Source organism: Macaca fascicularis, chromosome 17 (genome assembly GCF_037993035.2).
Source record: "Macaca fascicularis isolate 582-1 chromosome 17, T2T-MFA8v1.1".
NCBI lineage: Eukaryota > Metazoa > Chordata > Mammalia > Primates > Cercopithecidae > Macaca > Macaca fascicularis.
The window spans coordinates 24,688,936-24,707,290 of NC_088391.1; the positions used below are offsets into that span (position 1 = coordinate 24,688,936).

At 38.2% G+C, this 18,355-nt stretch overlaps 1 protein-coding gene across 2 annotated transcripts in view; it reads left to right on the forward strand.

Annotated features, from left to right (window-relative positions):
• Positions 1 to 18,355, forward strand: part of COG3 (component of oligomeric golgi complex 3) — a 71,592-nt gene that overhangs the window by 2,663 nt on the left and 50,574 nt on the right. For both annotated transcript variants that reach the window (XM_005585784.3, XM_065533206.1), the window contains exons 2-8: positions 8,304 to 8,450; positions 11,071 to 11,132; positions 12,248 to 12,413; positions 13,616 to 13,690; positions 14,756 to 14,848; positions 15,601 to 15,726; positions 17,053 to 17,133. In XM_005585784.3, the coding sequence (XP_005585841.1) occupies positions 8,304 to 8,450; positions 11,071 to 11,132; positions 12,248 to 12,413; positions 13,616 to 13,690; positions 14,756 to 14,848; positions 15,601 to 15,726; positions 17,053 to 17,133 (750 nt within the window). The remainder of the gene's footprint in view (positions 1 to 8,303; positions 8,451 to 11,070; positions 11,133 to 12,247; positions 12,414 to 13,615; positions 13,691 to 14,755; positions 14,849 to 15,600; positions 15,727 to 17,052; positions 17,134 to 18,355) is intronic.

Sequence of the window (18,355 nt, forward strand, 5' to 3'; positions counted from 1 at the left end):
ACAGGCAAGATTCTGTCCCCCCAAAAAAGAATGCAATAGCTGAGCTGGTTATGCACACATCCTGGAATCTTTGAGAAGGCAGTTCTCATTGCTCGTCAGCTTTGCAGCCCTCATTTTTCTTTTCTAAAGTGTTTGTATGTCTGTTGGGAAGACTTTGGAATTAATTTTTTTAGCCCTATTACTACTCTTTTAACATTGGCACCAAAAGAGAGTGCCACAATTTTCATTTTGTCCAATCAGTGTAAGTCAAGGATTTTCTGTAGTGTTTCACAAGTTTCACGGGATAAATTACTTCCAGAACAACTGGAACTGAGCAGGCTAGTAGAATAGCAAGAGGCCAACTAACCCTAAGTACATATCATAAAGATGTTAATGTCTTTAGAGAATAGCTTTCTCTTTTATGAACGAGAACTAGTCTTATCTTACAAAGGAATTATACCCTTTTTTTGGCATTAGAGAAAATAATTTACAATAGAATATTAGGTAGACTTTTGTAGCCAGGGCAAACTTCTTAGTAGTGAGGGGCCTATTTCTGTTGAATTTAGTAATTCTTGATAAAATGCTGAAATAATTTACCCCAACATTTACCTATAATTTACTGTTACAGCTTTTGTTTTCTTGCAGGCTGTGTGACCTTAGATGTGATGTTTATCTTTTCTAAGCCTTAATTTTCTTCTTTATAAAATGGGGACTTAACTCATGGTGAGTACTTATCTCATAGGGAGTTGGGAGAATTATGTGAAATCACGTATGTAAGGTGCACATGGCAAGTTACTTGCTAGTATTATTCTTGTGCTTTCTTTCAAATCATTAACATCTTAAAAGAATAGATTAGAATCCTGTGATGCTGAGGTGGAATAGGTGTCATTCGCACCAAAGGTAAGAAAAGGAGAGGTTAGGTGCCTTGAGGAAGGTTCTGAGACTCCACCTATACCTCTTCAGTAATTTGCTCCAAGCAGAGAACATAACATCAGGTTTCGTTTAGGGAATTAATTGATCAGATTGATTATAAAAGTGGTTTTCTCCAACCCAGAGCTCTGCAAGAAGTAAAGCTTGGGAGAGAGAGGTATGTTACTTGTTATTTCATGGACCTGCTCAGCTGGTCAGGCAAAACTTGAGAATTTATTGTAGTTACTATTTAATGTTAGTGTCTCCATTTGCATAAACTATACAGTAGCTCTGCAGCACTGGCCCACCAGCAATCTAGAACTGTGTTCTCTCTCTAGTGGTATCTGTCTGCTCCATCTGGAAGCCAGGACAGTGCTGGTAAGCAGGAGGCATTCAGTCTCCTCCTGCTTACAAGTGAATGAGAGGTCAGAACAGGAAAGTGTGTGATACCACCACACCCCTTTTTGACTTGTCATTCTATACCAGGTGTTTTGAGAAAGGAAGACAGCTGCCTAGTCTACTTAATGGGGGCATTTCCTCATATGCTATTAAAAAGCAACTTGTTTTGCTACTTTAAAAAATGATTTCTTTGAATTGTTTGCGTTATGGCTTCTCTTGCTTGGTTTGAGAGAAGATGGTTTTGTGTTAGAACCAGGAAACAGGGAGCCTCTTTTTGCCTCTAGTTTTTCAAGTTCTTATGATTGAAAAGTAGTATTTGTACTTGAAGTAATCAAATAGAATACTCTTTTATAAATTTAGAATATATTTACTAGCATCTAGGTTACAGAATATGTCTGGAATATCTGTAGTAGTTTCTCAAGTACAGTTTTCAAAGGATTTATTTTCTAAAGTTAATTAGAAAAAACTTTTTTGGTTCGAGATAACAGACTGAGCACACGTGTATGACACCCCTAGATTCCTTTGAAATGACAGTAATAAATGTGTGGCACGCCAAAACCAAAGATGGTATCAATGAATCTGAAAGTTGGACATATTTATAGAAGGCAGGAAGCAGGTAGTATCCTTTTGAAAATCATTCTAAAGACTTAACCACAGAACCAGGTGCAAATATAAAATTTGATAATCTGAAAAAGAGATAGTATAGGTGACAGAATTTGAGAGTAAACAGGGAAGAGATATAGAGGTACTAATTTCTTTATCTTACATGGTGAAGTAAGAGTGTATAGATAGGACCTAAAATTGATGAATTCAAACACAAAGCAGTAAATCTTTTTTTGTTGTTTAAGAGTAGTAGAGTTAACATAAAAGAATACTAAAAATGGTTAAACTGGTGAAAAGTGAGGGTGGTGGAGAATGTTACTTTTCATTTTGTCTTCTGATGATTTGGATTAAAAACAATTATATTCATATATTTTGAATAATTTTCATAAAAGATCAAAAATTCAAAAGTATTTCTTTACTTCCTTCTATTTTTATAGTTCTTCATTTTACCCTCAGACTCCTTAGAAAAACTTCTCAAAATATAAACATTGGTATTGGCTTAAAGAGGAAAAATTGGACAAGCAGGGGAGAGGGAAGAAGGGAGACTTGCTTTTCACTTAAATATCATTCTGTGTTCTTGGGACTTTTGAAATAAGCACCCTTTATAGTTTAATGACAAGTCATGACAATGTAAGAGTAAATTCTGTCTTTTCCTTATACTCTGTCGAAGAGACATTTTAAAATGTTGCATATTAAGTGAAAAAGGCTAGGTGTGTATACTGTTATTTGGGTTTAAGAAAAGTATACTTCCTTTGTATATGCATAGACCATGTTAGAAAAGATACTTAAGAAACTAGTAACATTGATAGCCTGCCCCTGAGGAGGAAACTGGATGGCTGGAGAATGAGTACGAGGGGAAGGAGACTTTTCACTGACTCTCTTGAGTTTTGTGCCTTGAGATTTATTACCTATTCAAATAAATACACTTAAAAGGACAGCTCTATGTATTATAAATGATTCTGGAACAAAAGGAATTATACTTTTTATCTGGAATTTGTTATATATTGTGAGATAGTATTAGAGTTATGCAGTGTAAGGCCTCATGAATTCTGATGGGAGAATATGATTATCACACTACTTATTAAAAAGGTGAAATAATGTAGATGCACTTGTAGTTATAAGAAATAATACTGAGAGTTCTGTACACTTTGCCCAGTTTCCCGCAATAGTAACATTTTGCACAACTATAGTATCTGGTGTCACAACTGGGATTTTGACATTGATCTACATTCTTTCAGATAGATTTATAATTGTTTTTCTCAAAAGAAATTGAATTACAGATGGATATGGGTCTAGGTGATATTGGGACTGAAGTTTGCCAGGTCCTCTATGTATTTTCAGTTTTTTTGGTGGTTGTCTTAGGATTTACAATATACAGATGGTCCCTGACTTATGATGGTTCAGCTTGTGACTTTTGGCTTTATGTGAAAGCTACATGTATTCAGTAGAAAGTGTACCTGTGGTGCTGGGCATGGCAGTGAGCCACAGCTCCCAGTGAGCCACGTGCTTTTGACTTAGGATATTTTCAACTTCGGATGGGTCTATTGGGACACAACCCCATCATAGGTTGAGGAGCGTCTGTACTACTTTAATTAGTCACAGCCTACCTCTAACTATTATACCACTTCATGTATATAGTATAACAACCTTACAGCAGGAATCTTTGGCTGGGCACGGTGGCTCACGCCTGTAATCCCAACGCTTTGGGGGGCTGCGACAGGAGGCTCGCTTGAGCTCAGGAGTTCAGGAGTAGCCTGGGTAACATAGTGAGAACTCATCTCTACAAAAAAAAAAAAAAAAAAAAAAAGAAAATCAAATAGTTAGCTGGGTGTGGTGGTGCTTGCCTGCAGCTGCAGCTACTTGGGAGGCTGAGGCAGGAGGATGGCTTGAGCCCCAGAAATCAAGGCTGCAGTGAGCTGTGATTGCACCACGGCACTTCAGCCTGGGTGGCAGAACAAGAACCTGTCTCAAAAAAACACCCCAAAGAGTATGCTTCCATTTCTTCCTTTCCCTGTTTTGCAATATTGTTTTAGGCATTTTAATTTTACATATGTTATAAACCCACAGTACATTGTTACTACTTTTGCTTTTGACATTTCTTGCTGACTGATTAAAAAAAGAAAAACTGTCATATGTACCTTCATTTTAATCATTTCTGGAGCACTTCAGTTTTTTGGGTAGATATGTGTTTCATCTAGCGTTATATTCCATCTGCCTGAAGAATGTCCTTTAACATTTCTTGTAGTATAGGTCTGCTGGTAATGAAATCTCTCAGCTTTTTTTTTTTTTGAGACAGAGTTTCGCTCTTATAGTCCAGGCTGGAGTGCAATGGCACGATCTTAGCTCACTGCAACCTCTGCCTCCTGGGTTCAAGCGACTCTCCTGCCTCAGCCTCCCGAGTAGCTGGGATTACAGGCACCCGCCACTACACCTGGCTAATTTTTGTATTTTTAGTAGAGATAGGGTTTCGCCATGTTGGCTAGGCTGGTCCTGGACTCCTGACCTCAGGTGATCCACCTGCCTCGGCCTCCCAAAGTGCTGGGATTACAGGCGTGAGCCACCGCGCCTGGCACTTCTGTTTGTTTTAAACAGTACTTATTTCTCCTTCATTTTAAACAGATAATTCTCTATAGGTGTAGAACTCTGACTTGAGTGTTTTTCGTTTGACATTTTAAAGATGTCGGTCTGTTGTCTTCTGGCTTGTGTTTCTGATGAGAAGTCTGCTGTAATTTTTACCTTTATTTCACTGTGTAGAATATGCCTTTTTCCCTCTGGCTGCCTTCAAGCTTTTATCTTTGGTTTTTGAGAGTTTGAATATGATGTGCATAGAGGGGTTTGCCTGTGTGGATGTGTATATTCTGCTTGGGATGCTCCGAATTTTGTAGAGCTGTAGTTTTATATCTTTCATTATTTTTGTAGAGTTCTCAACAGTTATTTCTTCAAATATTTCTTCCACCCTGTTCTCTCTTGTTCTCCTTCTTTTGGGATCCCATTTACACATAATCATATAATTTGATACCATCACACAATTCTTGGATGCTATGTTCAGTTTTTATTTTCCCGGTCTGTTTTCTCTGTATGATCCATTTTGGGTGATTTTTATTGACCTAACTTCAAGTTCACTGATTTTTTCCCCTTAACTGTGTTGTGTGTACTGATGAGCCCATTGCAGGTATTCTTCGTCTTTGTTACCATTATTTTTATTTGTCACATTTCCTTTTGACACAGTTTTCAGTTTTCTCTTGAAATTTTGTATCTGTTCATACTGCTTATCTGTGTGTTACAGCAGAGCCTTTAACATGTTAATTACAGTTATTTTAGATTCCTTGTCTGATAGTTCTAGTCTCTTGCTCATCTGAGGCCGGCTCTGTTGATTGCTTTGTCTTTTGACTGAGCTGTTTTCTCTCTCTCTCTTTATTTTTTTCAAGACGGAGTCTCGCTCTGCCGCCGAGGCTGCAGTGCAGTGGTGTGATCTCAGCTCACTGCAAGCTCTGCCTCCCGGGTTCACGCCATTCTCCTGCCTCAGCCTCCCGAGTAGCTGGGACTACAGGCGCCGCCACCACGCCCAGCTAATTTTTTGTATTTTTAGTAGAGATGGGGGTTTCACCGTGTTAGCCAAGATGGTCTTGATCTTCTGACCTCATGATCCGCCCGTCTCGGCCTCCCAAAGTGCTGGGATTACAGGCTTGAGCCACCGCGCCCGGCCTGTTTTCTCTTGTAATGTTTGCCATCTCTTTTTTCCCCACGATTTGCCACAGGTGAGCCAGTGCTTGCAGCCTGTCTCGTCCTGGAGGTGCCTGTCGCTGCCCAGATTTTTATCTGCTTGGTTACTCTGCAACACTGATGGATTCAAGACTAGTTATAATCTTGTGGATTGACTTTTTGTTATTGTGAGGGTGCAATCAACATTTCTTTCAGCTTTCTTCATCCTAGCCTAACTTTCATGTGTTTTCTGGTATATTTTCCAAATCTGAGCCTGGTCGCCCCAGCACCCCTTAGATATTATGTAAACAGTGCTGACAGAATTATGTGATTGAATTTTTCATTATCTATTCATATAGAACTAAATTTTACTGCTAATAAAATATACTTTTGTAAAGACAGCTTTACAAGAAGTCAATTAGATTTATAAACTTACTCTGTTGCTGCTAGTAGATAGGAATAATAATAATAATATAATATCAGTACTCAAATGTATTGCTTACTATGTGTCAGGTCTGTGCTAAGTGCTTTACAGGCAGCATTGCTTCAGGTGGGTTACGTTGAGCCTTGGGTGGCTCCCCAAGGAGACAGCTCATGTTGCTCATTGGAAGGTTTCTGCAGAGCAGGTGTAGATGCGGCTTGTCCCAGCACAGCTTCCTCTGTCCTCCAGAACCCCTAGTGGCAGCACACAGTTGCTGATGACACTTCAGACTCAGGATAAATTCTTACTGGATTTGAGAAACTTAATTCTTGCTGGGCCACAGTCCTTTTATACTCAGGGATTGTGTTACCATTCAGAAAGAGTTTCCTTGAGCAAGTGATGCCCTTAATGAGGCCCGTTTGCCTATACCCAGGACCCTCCTAACTCTTGAGCCAGGCTCATTTGTGGGGAGAAGGCAGATCAAGGACCTTCCTGAACGCTTTGTCTGCAGCTTCCTGGCATTCCAAAGAGCTGATTTTCCCACATCTTTTTTTTCTTTTTTACTTTTTATAGTAGCCTTATGATACAGATACTGTACCTGTGTCAGCTAAGAGAAGAAATTGAGGATTAGAAACATCAAGTAATTTGCCCAATGTCACATAGCTTGTAAATGAACAGGAGCAGGATTCTAACTAGGCTGCATTGTAATGTACTTTACTGTACCATAAGTATAGCCCTATTTGAACCCATACACAACCCTATTTTTAAAGGACAGTGTTTCTAAATTAGTGGTGCATTTTGCACCTAGCTTATTTTAGCTTTGAAGAGAAAATGCCATCTTCAGATGAAACTTCTATATTTAGAAAGTAGACAGGGCAGCAACTTCTTAAGACCTTGGATCATGTCTTGTATCAGTGGACCTTAAATGTCATAAACTAAGAACTGAGGGCTAAAAACTGGAATTGAACCTAAACAATTAGGTCCTTTTACTTTCCCCAGCATCTGTTTTCCCTTTGTTTTGGTCTAAAACCAGTTTGTCTGTATGACTATAAATAAACACCTGGCCTTTCTTTGGTAGTGGAGAACTAGAAAGTACTGTAGATCTAATATTGTCAAAGTAAGACCTTGTCAGTGGGCCTCTTCTGAAACTGATGGGAAACTCTAAAATTCTTCTTATTCAGTTGTAATTTCAAAATTTGTCAGCAGGAAGGTGTGGTGAGATGTGCCAGTGGGTAGATGGAAATGGTAGGAGGAGGTAATGTTTATTTCTAATCAATTCTTGGTTGTGATTTATTCATTTTTTTAGACAGGGCCTCACTCGAGTGCAGTGGCACGACCTCGACTCATTGCAGCCTCCACCTCCTGGCTCAGGTGATCCTCCCATCTCAACCTCCCAAGTTGCTGGACCACAAATATGTGCCACCACACCCAGCTAATTTTTTTTTTTTTTTGTAGTTTTAGTAGAGACGGAGGTTTCACTATGTTGCCCAGGCTAGTCTCAAACTCCTGGGCTCAAGTGATCCACCCAACTCTGCCTCTCAAAGTGCTGGGATTACAGGCGTGAGCCACTGAACCCAGTCATTGGGTGTGATTTGTTAATCCTGTTAGTTGGTCAGACTTTTGTGTTAGATACCAGGGAGGGCAAGCTACTTTCAATAGCACACAGGTTTTCTCTTTGCCTGGTGGTAGTTCACAAGAGGCTCAAGTGAGAAAATGTGTGTGGATTAGCACAGATTTACCACCCTTCTTAGAAAACTAACTCAGACCAGATGTGGTGGCTCATGCCTGTAATCCCAGCACTTTGGGAGGCTGAGGTGGGGGGATCTCTTGAGCCCAGGAGTTTGAGACCAGCCTGGGCAACATGTCTAGACCCCCAGCTCTACCAAAAATAGAAAAATTATCTGGGCGTGGTGGTGCGTGCCTGTAGTCTCAGCTACTTGGAGATTGAGGTGGGAGGATGGCTTGAACTCTGGAGGCAGAGGTTGCAGTGAGCTGAGGTGGCGCCTTGCATGTCAGCCTGGACGACAGAGCAAGACCCTGTCACCAAAAAAAAAAAAAAAAAAAAAAAAGCTTACTAATGGTGGGACATCAGTGTCATGTTTATATTTTGAGACTAGCATTTAACATAGAGCCTAAAGTGTTAGTGTTATATAGTATTTATTAACTTAATATGATTTAATAGAAAATATTTCTTTCTATTTCAAAACAACTGAGATGGAAACCCAATCTTGAGTTAAGTTCAGAGAATTTTCAAGTTACTTAAATATCTTTGTGACTCTCTTTTCTCAAGCTTCCAATTGAAGACTTGTGCAGTTTAACATCCCAGTCACTGCCCATTGAACTGACTTCAGTAGTGCCTGAATCTACAGAAGACATTCTCTTGAAGGGCTTCACTTCCTTAGGAATGGAAGAAGAAAGAATTGAAACCGCACAGCAGGTGAATTGCGGTATCTTTTCTAAGGATGTTTGATTATTTCAGATGTCTCAAGACAAAGCTAATTAAAAAAGTCCTAATTAAAAGTTCTGAACTTTTGTCACCATAGTTAACATCAAGTCTTTCTAGAACATTCTTGATTTTGCATTAGTTGTGGCTGTTTAAGTGTTTTAAATGAATCTGTTGCCCAATTATAGTTATGATGTATGTGAAAAACATGATATTCCACATTTGGACGTTGATAGATTATTGAGGTTCTGATGTCTTGTGCCCTTTTGACTTCCCCCAGTGTCTGTCTGCTGTTAACCTGTTCCCTCAGTGTGTGCATGGGTACCCCTCCATCTCACTTGTTGCTAGGTAGTCCCTTTTTTAAAAACCCAAATATTCTTTTAATATTAGCACTTGTAGTTATTTTTCAGTAATTTAGCATGTGTAACTTTTTCTTGGTTTTTGTTCATTCCTCATTAGAAACCTAAGCTTATAGTAGTTTCTTCTGCCACTTTCCTTGTCTCCTCTTCCTTGTCCTATTGAGAGTCAAAGTTGAGGCATTTACCAAATAAAACAAAGTACATGTATTGGAACTGGATTGCATATATGGTAAGTCGAGAGAGGCAGTTCTACAAACTGATGAAGAATTCCAGCTCCTGAGCTAGGCTGACCTGCACCTGAAAGTCAGCTCCATCATTTAGCATCTTTGTGAGCTTAGGCAAATTACTTAGCTTCTTAGATCTTTAGTTTCCTAATATATAAAACAGGAATAATTATATATTATTTCGTAGGATTTTTATGAGCATTAAAGAAGATAATGCATGTAAATGCATTGTATAGCAAGTACACAGTAAATGCTCAGCAAATGATAGCCAAGGTACATGGCAAGCCTCCTGTATACCCATGACATTGAATCTTACTTGAGATTCAGTGTTCTCAAGTTCACTTGAAGGTAGTCTTGCACCACGTCTATGAACTAGTTTGAACTGCTTAAAAAAAAAATCTTCTGGATGAAACTTGTACCTGTTCTCCCTTTAAAATTAAAAAAAAACTGATATACTGACTTGAAATTTATGTACAATAATATGTGTTCATTTTGAGTGTCAGCTCAATGAGTTTTGAAAAGTGTATATACCTATGTATGTAACTAACAACTATAATTAAGATATAAAACATTTCTATCACCCCAAAAAGTTTCTTCATACTCGTTTAAGGTCAACTCCCCACATCCCGCTTTTAAATAATAGACATTTTTCAGGCCAGAATTCAGATCCAGGGCTAGCTGATACTAGAGTCCATATTCTGTTTTTTTTGTTTGTTTGTTTGTTTGGTTTTGAGATGGAGTCTTGCTCTGACACCCAGGCTGGAGTGCAGTGGGCGATCTCGGCTCACTGCAAGCTCCACCTCCCGGATTCATGCCATTCTCCTGTCTCAGCCTCCCAAGTAGCTGAAACTACAGGCACCCGCCACCACGCCTGGCTAATTTTTCGTATTTTTAGTGGAGATGGGGTTTCACCATGTTAGTCGTGATGGTCTCGATCTCCTGATCTTGTGATCTGCCCGCCTTGGCCTCCCAAAGTGCTGGGATTATAGGCGTGAGCCACTGCACCCGGCCCCACAGTCCATATTATTAAACCACTCTGTAATATTATTTTTGAGTTATAGCCTCGCAGTTCTTATTAGATAATGTTAATATTGATATTTGCCCAAAGCACTATATTACCTACTCAAATTTTGTAAATGATTATAGCAAGTAGGCGTTAGCTTATTCGGAAGAAATATTCATTTTTTACGTATTGTATGTTTAATACTCTTCCTTATTTGACTCTGAAAATGGCCAGTTTTTTGTTTATTTGTTTATTTTTTCAATCGTTAAGACATCTGAAATGGCAATTTTTTTTTTTTTTTGAGATGGAGTCTTGCTTTCTCACCCAAGCTAGAGTGCAGTGGCGCCATCTCAGCTCACTGCAAGCTCTGCTTCCTGGGTTCATGCCATTCTCCCGCCTCAGCCTCCTGAGTAGCTGGAACTACAGGCGCCTGGCTTATTTTTTGTATTTTTAATAGAGATGGGGTTTCACCACGTTAGCCAGGATGGTCTTGATCTCCTAACCTTGTGATCTGCCCGCCTCTGCCTCCAAAAGTGCTGAGATTACGGTGTGAGCCACTGCGCCTGGCCCTTTTCTTTGTGAGACAGAGTTTTGCTCTGTTGCCTGGGTTTAAGCGATTCTCCTGCCTCGGCCTCCCGAGTAGCTGGGATTACAGGCATGTGCCACCACGCCTGGCTAATTTTTGTATTTTTAGTAAAGACGGGGTTTTACCATGTTGGCCAGGCTGGTCTCGAACTCCCGACCTCAGGTGATCTGCCCACCTCAGCCTCCCAAAGTGCTGGGATTACAGGTGTGAGCCACCACACCCAGTGAAATGGCCAATGTTTTAATATCTTTTGCTTTTCCTAGCATATAGATATTGTGGATATAATTAAATTATCTTCTCCTGGCTTAAAACTGATTATGACTGAGCCCTAAACAATAAAACTTGGATAGTGTCTGTCCTTTTGACTTGCTGTTTAGCATGTAGCCACTTTAAATTTTGTCAGTTTTAGTTTTGTTCACAATATGATACTCTGTTTTTCCAGTTTTTCTCATGGTTTGCAAAGCTGCAAACTCAGATGGATCAAGATGAAGGAACTAAATATAGGTATGTGTGTCTCTTGCATTTGTTGGATATCTTAATTTTTAGATCACAGTCATCTGAAGCATTTCATAATCAGTGTCTTTAAATAAAATTAAGGTAGTAAGAAAACTGTAACAGCCATATATTCTTTAAGAACAGCCAGTGAGAAGATTTGGGTCTTTAAAACTGTTACTTAGAAGTTGTGTGATTAAAAACAAAAAGAGAATTACATTATAATTAATAGGTTAGGAGGGATAGATGTTAGTTTTCAGATAACTCCAGGAAGGACTAGGTTCAAGTAGGAGTTTCAGAGGAATTCCAGGAGGTGTTTGTTGCTTTTTAGAAGGAGAAACATCCCCGAAAGACATTCAGGTTGGCCACTTCGGTTGGTTGTAACTATACTTCTGTCAGTGGATGTTGACAGCATGGAGGAAATGACAGTGTACAGTTTCTAGCTGACTGTGGGGGCTGTGGGTCGAATGTTCATATTCAGTGTATTGATTTGTTTGGTGGCTATTATTGCTAGGCAGGGTGGTAGACTCTTTAATGTATGATCCCATTTAATTTTCATTAACAGCTGTGTGAGGAAAGATATTACTATTCTTATTCCTCCTAACCTATTAATTATAATTTAATTCTCTTTTTGTATTTAATCACACAACTGAGGCCTGGAAATAATAAGTAACTTGCTTAATCTCATGCAGACTGGGGCAGAGCTGGGGCTTGGACCCAGGTCTTCTAATTCTAAATCTGGAATTCTTTCCATGACATCACACCATCTTTCAAAGAGGGAAGTGATCGGAAGGATTGACCTTACTTGGTGGCTTGGGATGGCTTTGGTGTCCCAGTCTTTAGAAGTTGAGCCAGTGATTCATTGCCTTATATGTGAAAAGCCAGGTTATGGCTTCAAGGCTAATTCCTTTTGTTACTTATAGTATTAGTGATTTGCCTTCTTAAATATTGAAACAGTTCATGACATAACTTTCGGTACATTTCTTAACATAATCAACTGATGTGTGTAGGTCAGACTTTCCTCCTGAAATTCGAACGTTTTGGGAAAAATGAGCCTTTGTTGTTTTTTTACTATGCTTATTGGGGGAAAAGATTATTGCCAATCCCCTTTTGGTTCTGTTTTCTAGACAGATGAGGGATTACTTGTCTGGGTTTCAGGAGCAGTGTGATGCTATACTGAATGATGTAAACAGTGCTCTTCAGCATCTGGAGTCTTTGCAGAAACAGTATCTTTTTGTGTCCAATAAGACAGGAACCCTACATGAAGCCTGTGAACAGCTCCTAAAAGAGCAGGTAATTTGGAGTAAGAAAGAGGGTCAGTTGTCATATTTAACATTTTAAAATAGATGAATACAGTTTTATTTTAATTTTCTTAATTTCTCCAAGATGTTCAACTCTGCTGTGTTTGAGGCCTGTGCTCAGCATGCAGACTGTTACACTGACAGCCTGCTTTTTAAGTGCATGTGAATAGCAATGGCAAGCCTTCTTATGTTTTGAGCTATTAGGTCTCAGTACAATTTCAGAATGTAGTGGCTATGTTGGTTTGCTCTGTCCACTCTTTATTACTGACACTTTCATTTTTTATTTTTATTTTTTTTGCTCTGTCGCCCAGGCTGGAGTGCAATGGCATGATCTCAGCTCTTTGCAACCTCTGCCTCCTGGGTTCAAGCAATTCTCCTGCCTCAGCCTCCCAGGTAGCTGGGATTACAGGCGTGTGCCACCATACCTGGCTAATTTTTGTGTTTTTAGTAGAGACAGGGTTTCATCATGTTGGCTAGGCTGGTCTCAAACTCCTGACTTCAAGTCTTCTGCCCCCCTCGGCCTCCCTAAGTACTGGAATTACAGGTGTGAGTCACTGCACCCGGCTACTGACACTTTTCAAAGAAGTATAGTGAGGCTGGGTGCAGTGGCTCACGCCTGTAATCCCAGCACTTTGGGAGTCCCAGGCGGGGAGATCTTGAGGTCAGGAGATCGAGGCCATCCTGGCTAACACAGTGAAACCCCGTCTCTACTAAAAATACAAAAGTTAGCTGGGCGTGGTGGCAGGTGCCTCTAGTCCCAGCTACTTGGGAGGCTGAGGCAGGAGAATGGTGTGAACTTGGGAGGTGGAGCTTGCAATGAGCCGACATCGCGCCACTGCACTCCAGCCTGGGCGACAGAGCGAGACTCCAAAAAAAAAAAAACATAGTGATTATACTAATGGTGACATTTTGAAAAGATCAACTGATTGATTATTTTTGATTTAGAGCTAGAACACTTAAGTACTTCTGTGTGTTTTAAAAATGTGATCATTTATTATTTTATGAAGAGATAATATGAAATTTACTGTAATATTATCGCCTATTTTAGTTCATGATTATAGAAATACTTGAGCTGTATTATATCTGATATAACCCTCTGTGTCTAATGTGAATCTATTTAGTGTAACTTTGAGACTGGCATGTTGATTCTTGTATTTTTATAATAATTGATTTTTCTCTTTTAAAAAACGCAAGTCGGAACTTGTTGATCTGGCTGAAAACATTCAACAAAAGCTTTCCTATTTTAACGAATTGGAAACTATTAACACAGTAAGCATTGTTCTTTACTTCTTATAAAGTTAGTGATTTTTATTTTATTTTTGCCTTTCTTCGTGTAATCTTTAAATCTGTAAATTGGCTTGAGTGATATTTTAACTTAGCTTGCTTGCTAATAGATATTCCTATTTGTAGACAGTGGAGATACCATTACCAGTTCAGATTTTAAAATATTTGAGTTAAGGTGTATTTCTTAGATTGTATTCTTGGTATTAAAATCTCTTTATTGGTTACCTCTTGTAGTTTCTTATTTGTAAGCTTTGAGGAAGATTGTAAGAAGAAATATTCAGTTTTAGATTTTGCTGTGGTTGTGCTACTATGATAGTAGTCAAAACCTTTTTGAAACTTATTCTCATGTTTAGTTTGAAGAAAAGTATAGTCCTCAAAATGTATACTTGTATCCCAATAAAGTATAATAGTTCCAATAAAGACAAGTATGTAAATTATATTTCTGTTTCTGACTCATAAAGTAATCATAACTATGTATAAATCATGTTATTAAAATCATTTAATCATAGGTATTTAGTTTGTTAAAGACATAACTAAAACTAGTGACTAGTTAACAATGGAATGCAGTGGAAAGTAGTCGTTGCCAAGCTATTTCTGTATCAGGATAAGAAATGATTGACTGGTTGTATTTTACTTTCATAGTATGACTGTTAAATGTAGTATGACTGCTAGTTAATCATTTAACCTGCAGAAAAATCACCATTGTTTGCAAGTAGAAAAATTATGTATATTGTATACCAGAAAGTGAGAAATCTAGGTATTTCATATATTATTTGAATATGACATTGTATAGTGGGGTAATACGTACTATGTCCTAATTCATGAAGAGTACCATTAAAGCTTATTAGGAATAAACTGAATTAACTCAGTATGCTTTTTCTTCTTTATTGTACATGTGGGCTACGTTTGAGGATATTTTGGTGACTTCTAAAATTTATTATAAAGACCTGTTATATCCTAAAGGCAAATATGCTGACTCTGATCCATAGTTTCCAACTTTTATCTGTATCATTTTTTGTGAATTAAGATTGTTTTCTTTTTCCTTTAAAGAAATTGAATTCCCCTACATTGTCGGTGAATAGTGACGGATTTATACCTATGCTGGCCAAGCTAGATGATTGTATAACATATATCTCATCTCATGTAAGTCATAGTATTTTTGCATGTTTTAAAGAAATCTTAAGATTCCTATTCCTATTCCTATTTTTTTTGTTTTTCAACTTTTCTGTATTTAGCAAACATTCCTATTATATCACTTTTTGTGCTGTAAGGTGATTATTTCTGCCCAAGGGAAAAATATGCATTTGTAACATATTAAAGAAAAGTTGTAGTGAATTCTTAGTTGTTGTTAGCAGTGGTGTAAAAAGTACTTTTAGCTCCTGCAATGGCCCCTGGAATGGAATGCATCCTGGCTGACTCAGCTTTATCCCATCTAACAGGATGAGCCATTTTTAAATTGTTGGTGTCTTGATGTGCTAGATATTTCTTTGGAAACAGAAAGTGTTACTTGGGGGGAAATAAAGGGACAAGCCCTTTGATTTAATCACCCTCTATTTCTCTTTCTTCAGGATTTTTGCTGTGTTTATTTCCCCTAACTCCTCTTCTTTTCCTAGTTGGGCCTTACATATTAGCCTTGAAGTCTGTGGGGTGCTGAAAATATCTTTTGCTAACAACTGCAGATATGTATTTAGCTCCTGCTTTCTGCCAGGCACAGGGGGTTTGACTGTGACTAAAACAGTCACAGTATTTATTCATCTTCTTGGAGTTTATGATCTTTATGAAATCTGTCTTTGAACTTTATATATTGTTTTACATAGGGACACCTTGGTTTTCACTAAAAGCTTGCTTTTTGTCTGTGTTCGTTTCCACTTTGTAAATCTTTCTCTTCCTTACAGCCTAATTTTAAAGATTATCCCGTATATTTGCTGAAGTTTAAACAGTGTCTTTCTAAAGCTTTGCACCTCATGAAGACATATACTGTGAACACACTACAGACCCTCACAAATCAGTTACTGAAAAGGGTGAGTTAACTGATCTCAACAACAGGTTTTTGTTGTTGTTGTTTTTATTCTTTCATCTTCCATCATCTTTGGCTGAGATTAGTACTTTGTAATTCCAAAAAATGTTTACCTTTTGTTAAGAATATGTACTACAGCTTTTTATTGATAGTAGGGAAAAATGACAATGTTATAAATATCCCTTGCAAATGTTATTTTCAAATAATGTTTAACAGTGTGAGAAGTATTCAGTACTATATGATGAATAATAAGATACAAATCATTTGTCTCTTAAAACGTTCCTTTTCTATCTTTTTCATGGAAATATTAGAAGGAAATATACCAAAATCATAAAAGTGGCTCTGTCTGAATGGTGGGATAATTTAATATGCTTTTGAAGCATATTCATATGCATAATTATGCATCTCATAATGCATAATTTAAATTTTCTTCTTTACACTTTTTTTGTATTTTTCAACTTTTCTGTATTTAGCAAGCATTTTTATTGAGCACTGCATAATGCTTGGTATTTTATTAGGAACTGTATAGAAACAAAGAGGAGCTAATAAGGTCCCTGCCCTCATGGAGCTTATATTCAAAAGAAATAACCAGTACAGAAAGAAGCAAATCAATTAGTTAATTACGGATAGTAGTTGATTCTAGGTGGAAAATTAACAGAGTGTAAGCTTAGAAAATAAGAGTAGAACAAGCTAGATGGTCATTGAAAATATTCTTTTCCTAAGAAAATAAAATCATAAATGTTATGTTTTGGTTTTTAAGTTTATTTTCTGAAGAATGTGGAGTGTCTTCTTGAACTTTCCATTCAAAGCTTATGATGTTTGGCTTGCAGTTTTACTGTTCACATTGTTCTTAGCTGACATACCAACCAACCTATATATTTTTTTATTTTGCAAAATTTTCAGTAAGTTTAGGAAACTAATATCTCATAAATACTGGTACCTATTATGTGCTAGTGCTTTACTATTGGGCTGCACCAAACCTTTAGGGTTTAATAGATGCACTGAGTCTTAGAGGGATGAAGTACATGGGCCAGTGTCCTACATTCAGTGAGTGGCAGAATGTGAATCTCAATTCGGATCTGTTTACCACCAAAATTTAAATAATGTAAGGTTAATTTTAACTATAAAGGAGAGAGAGATGACAGTTCCATTTAATTATTTCTCATTTGTAGCCATAATAATATTTAATCTCCCTGAGATTTTTCTCCCTAAGCTTTGGCTGGTATGCAGGCCAAGCAGTAGCCATAGGAAATGGTTTCTGTTGGGTTTTCTGAATGATTATTTGTTTGCTAATTATCTTCCTTCCCTATCCTCCCCCATGTTTCTTTAGGATCCTTCATCTGTACCTAATGCAGACAATGCCTTCACATTATTTTATGTGAAATTTCGAGCTGCTGCCCCCAAAGTCAGAGTAAGTCTATTGACATAACTAGGACATTGCTATGAAATTTGTTCATCCAGCCCTTTTGAAGTACTATTGCATGTTAGGCTGTTTGTTTATACTGAGGAAGTGAACTTGAATGAAAGGTTGACATTCTCCTTCCACATTATAGCGGTGTATCTTAGTGTTGTGTCTAGGTTCTTGAAGTCCACAGAGCAGGAAACATCTAGCTTTTCCTATGATGCTCAGGGACGGTTTCTAGATGAAGGTGATAGACAGGTTTTTTTTTTTTTTTTTGAGACGGAGTCTCACTCTGTTGCCCAGGCTGGAGTGCAGTGGCCGGATCTCAGCTCACTGCAAGCTCCGCCTCCCGGGTTCACGCCATTCTCCTGCCTCAGCCTCCCAAGTAGCTGGGACTATAGGCGCCCACCACCTCGCCCGGCTAGTTTTTTGTATTTTTTAGTAGAGACGGGGTTTCACCGTGTTAGCCAGGATGGTCTCGATCTCCTGACCTCGTGATCCGCCCGTCTCGGCCTCCCAAAGTGCTGGGATTACAGGCGTGAGCCACCGCGCGATAGACAGGTTTTGAAAGCTTGACTGGTGGTCGTGAAGGGACTGATAAGGGTGTTTTGATAAACAGAGAACAGCACATATAGGGAAGGTTGTAGGAGACATAAAAGACATACATTTTGGGAGAGATCTTTATACTTCAAAGACTCTCTCACGAGGGATGTTACATGTCATGCTAATTTAGGAAAAGTAGAGAATCAATGAAGTGGTGTCTTAAACAGAGGAGTTATTTGGTCAGATTTGCCAAACAGACATGTAAACCAATGGAACAGAATAGAGAACTCAGAAATAAATGCATGCATTTTTGGCCAACTGATTTTTGGTAAAGTCACCAAGAACATTTAGTGGGGAAAGGATGATTGCTGGGAAAACTAGATATTCATATGCAGAAAAATGAAAGTAGACCTCTGTGTCTTGTTATATACAAAAATCAAAATAAAATGGATTAAAGACTTAAGATCTGAAACTATAAGGCTACTAGAAGAAAGCATAGGGGAAATGTTTTAGGTAGGATATTGGTCTAGGCCAAGATTTTATGGCTAAAACTTCAAAAGCATGGGCAACAAAAACAAAAATAGACAAATGGGGCTATAATAATCTTAAAAGCTTCTGACCAACAAAGGAGACAATCACCAAAGTGAATAGACAACCTGTAGAATAGTAGAAAACATTTACAACTATT